We start from the raw sequence: 2,538 nt of genomic DNA on the forward strand, positions 1-2,538 counted from the left end.
GCATGTGTTCTGGGCTGCCCATTCTTATTATTATTATTACAACAATAATGTCTTTAATTGAGCTTGTTGTGTATTTTATGCTTTTATAGGTGGACTTAGTCAGAACACAATTAAGACGGGCCACGGATAAATACGGGTTTATGATTTCACAAATGCCATCATATAAATTATCTGAGCCACTTGCTCAAGAAATCAGTCAGGTTCCTGGTAGAACCACGAGTGGATTGCATAAACAACACAGCTGTCCTGAAAACTTATCAGAATTAGACAAAATCCGTACAAACGATGGAGGGGAAGTTTGCAGCAGACATCAGGGAGTTTCTCGCTTAGAAAGAGCCAGGAGCATCCCTACCATGTCTGAGATCTCCTTAACAAATGTTACTGATACCGAAAGTGAAGAAAACTCCGAGAGTAAGAGCCCACCTGAGGTTAAAAAGTCTGAAGGAGTTCTAATTCCCGAAGACTTTCTTTGCCCTATATCCTTGGAACTAATGAGGGATCCGGTTATTGTTGCCACCGGTCAGGTATGTTCGTATCATATGTCGCTTAAGCACCAGGCATTTTGCATTGAATTTTCAACATATATCCTTTTCTATTTTTCTTACATCTTCTATTGTTCCTTATTCTCTAGACGTATGAGAGATCTTACATACAGAGATGGATAGATTGTGGAAATACAACATGTCCTAAAACCCAGCAGAAGCTCCAGCATTTGACACTTACGCCAAACTATGTTTTAAGGAGCCTTATTTCTCAGTGGTGTATACAGCACAACATTGAACAGCCAACAGGACTAACTAATGGAAAAATAAAGAAGAGTGACGGATCGTTCATAGATGTCACAGGTGACATAGCGGCAATCGAAGTCCTGGTACGGAAGCTCTCCAGCCGGTCTGTCGAGGATCGTAGAGCAGCCGTAACTGAAATTCGATCACTCTCCAAACGTAGCACGGACAACAGGATACTGATTGCTGAAGCCGGAGCAATTCCACTTCTAGTCAACCTTTTAAAATCTGAAGATGTATTGACACAGGATAATGTAGTCACTTCGATTCTCAACCTTTCTATATATGAAAACAACAAGGGACTCATAATGCTTGCGGGTGCCATTCCATCCATCGTCCAGGTTCTCCGAACTGGAACCATGGAAGCAAGAGAAAATGCTGCAGCAACCCTCTTCAGCTTGTCACTTGCCGACGAGAATAAAATAATAATCGGTGCCTCAGGCGCTATACCTGCGTTGGTAGAATTGCTCCAAAATGGGAGCCCAAGAGGGAAGAAAGATGCAGCAACAGCATTGTTCAATTTATGTATTTATCAAGGAAACAAAGGCAGGGCCATTAGGGCAGGGATTATCACAGCACTGTTGAAAATGCTTACAGATTCAAGCAAATCGATGGTGGACGAAGCCCTCACAATAATGTCTGTTCTTGCCAGCCATCAAGAGGCAAAGGTAGCTATAGTTAAAGCCAGCACCATACCAGTTTTAATAGATCTCTTGAGGACCGGATTGCCTCGCAACAAAGAGAATGTGGCCGCCATTTTACTTGCATTGTGCAAGAGGGATACTGAAAATCTTGCTTCTTTAAGTAGACTTGGTGCTGTCATACCTCTTACCGAACTTTCAAGGAGCGGTACAGAGAGGGCAAAGAGGAAAGCTACTTCATTATTGGAGCATCTTCGTATGTTGCAGCAGGTTTGAATGTTGGGTTTGTAAGTAAAGGACTTCAAATTCAATGTCTTTCTTCCCTCTGATTATTTGACATAATTTTCCACACTTTGGTTTGAGAGCTGATCATACGAGGGTGAAGCAAGTCACAACCTCATTTGATTCAGTGAATTCTTTCCTTTTTTTTCTTGTTCTGTTCTTTTTGTAACCCATGTATGAGCGTGTAAAGAAATCAACTGATATGTTGTCTCCTTATTAAGTTCTTACAGAAAGTTTCTGTTTTCCTCTTCTTTTTTGTCTCCTCTTAAAAAGTATAAGCTTTATTATGATGAGTCCTTATGCCTCCCCACCAAAGAAATCATCCTTCAATAAAAAAGTTGGACAATAAGATCAAATTCACTCTTATTTATTAATGTTACTTAATGTATTAAGTATCAATAGGATGGACGATGAAAGTGTTAGTTGGAAGAAAGATAAGTAACTAATTAAAAAGAAAATTTACTCATTGCAAGTCCATCTAAAACTAAATTTTTTATTCTAAGCAAATTGAATGCCTAGGTGAGATAAAATGTTTGTGCATACGCCTTGTGTATGCAATAATCCGTTGATCAGTGGCAAACTCTCAAATAGAGTTTAAATCCGCGACGGATTAGTCTTTAACCTGCGGATTGAAACATACGATAAAAAACCAAAAAAAAAAATTATGTGTACACAAGGGAGGTGTTTAGTTTGAATCACATCACATATACATATTATTTTGGAGAATGATAGGACCAATATTTTTATTTAAAAAAAATTGTTAATGTTGAATCAAATATGAAATAAATATAGACACCAAAAGAAAAGTAAATATAAAAAAATTTTGGTTA

The 2,538-nt window shown here is 38.5% G+C and overlaps 1 protein-coding gene across 1 annotated transcript in view; it reads left to right on the forward strand.

Annotated features, from left to right (window-relative positions):
* LOC107484242 (U-box domain-containing protein 11) overlaps window positions 1-1,959 on the forward strand; it is a 3,873-nt gene extending 1,914 nt beyond the window's left edge. Inside the window, exons 3-4 of the mRNA XM_016104856.3 lie at window positions 90-524; window positions 632-1,959. Of these exons, the coding sequence (XP_015960342.1) occupies window positions 90-524; window positions 632-1,702 (1,506 nt within the window). The 3' untranslated portion in view covers window positions 1,703-1,959. The remainder of the gene's footprint in view (window positions 1-89; window positions 525-631) is intronic.
* Window positions 1,960-2,538: the final 579 nt, after the last annotated feature.

This window comes from Arachis duranensis, chromosome 4 (genome assembly GCF_000817695.3).
Source record: "Arachis duranensis cultivar V14167 chromosome 4, aradu.V14167.gnm2.J7QH, whole genome shotgun sequence".
Classification (NCBI taxonomy): domain Eukaryota; kingdom Viridiplantae; phylum Streptophyta; class Magnoliopsida; order Fabales; family Fabaceae; genus Arachis; species Arachis duranensis.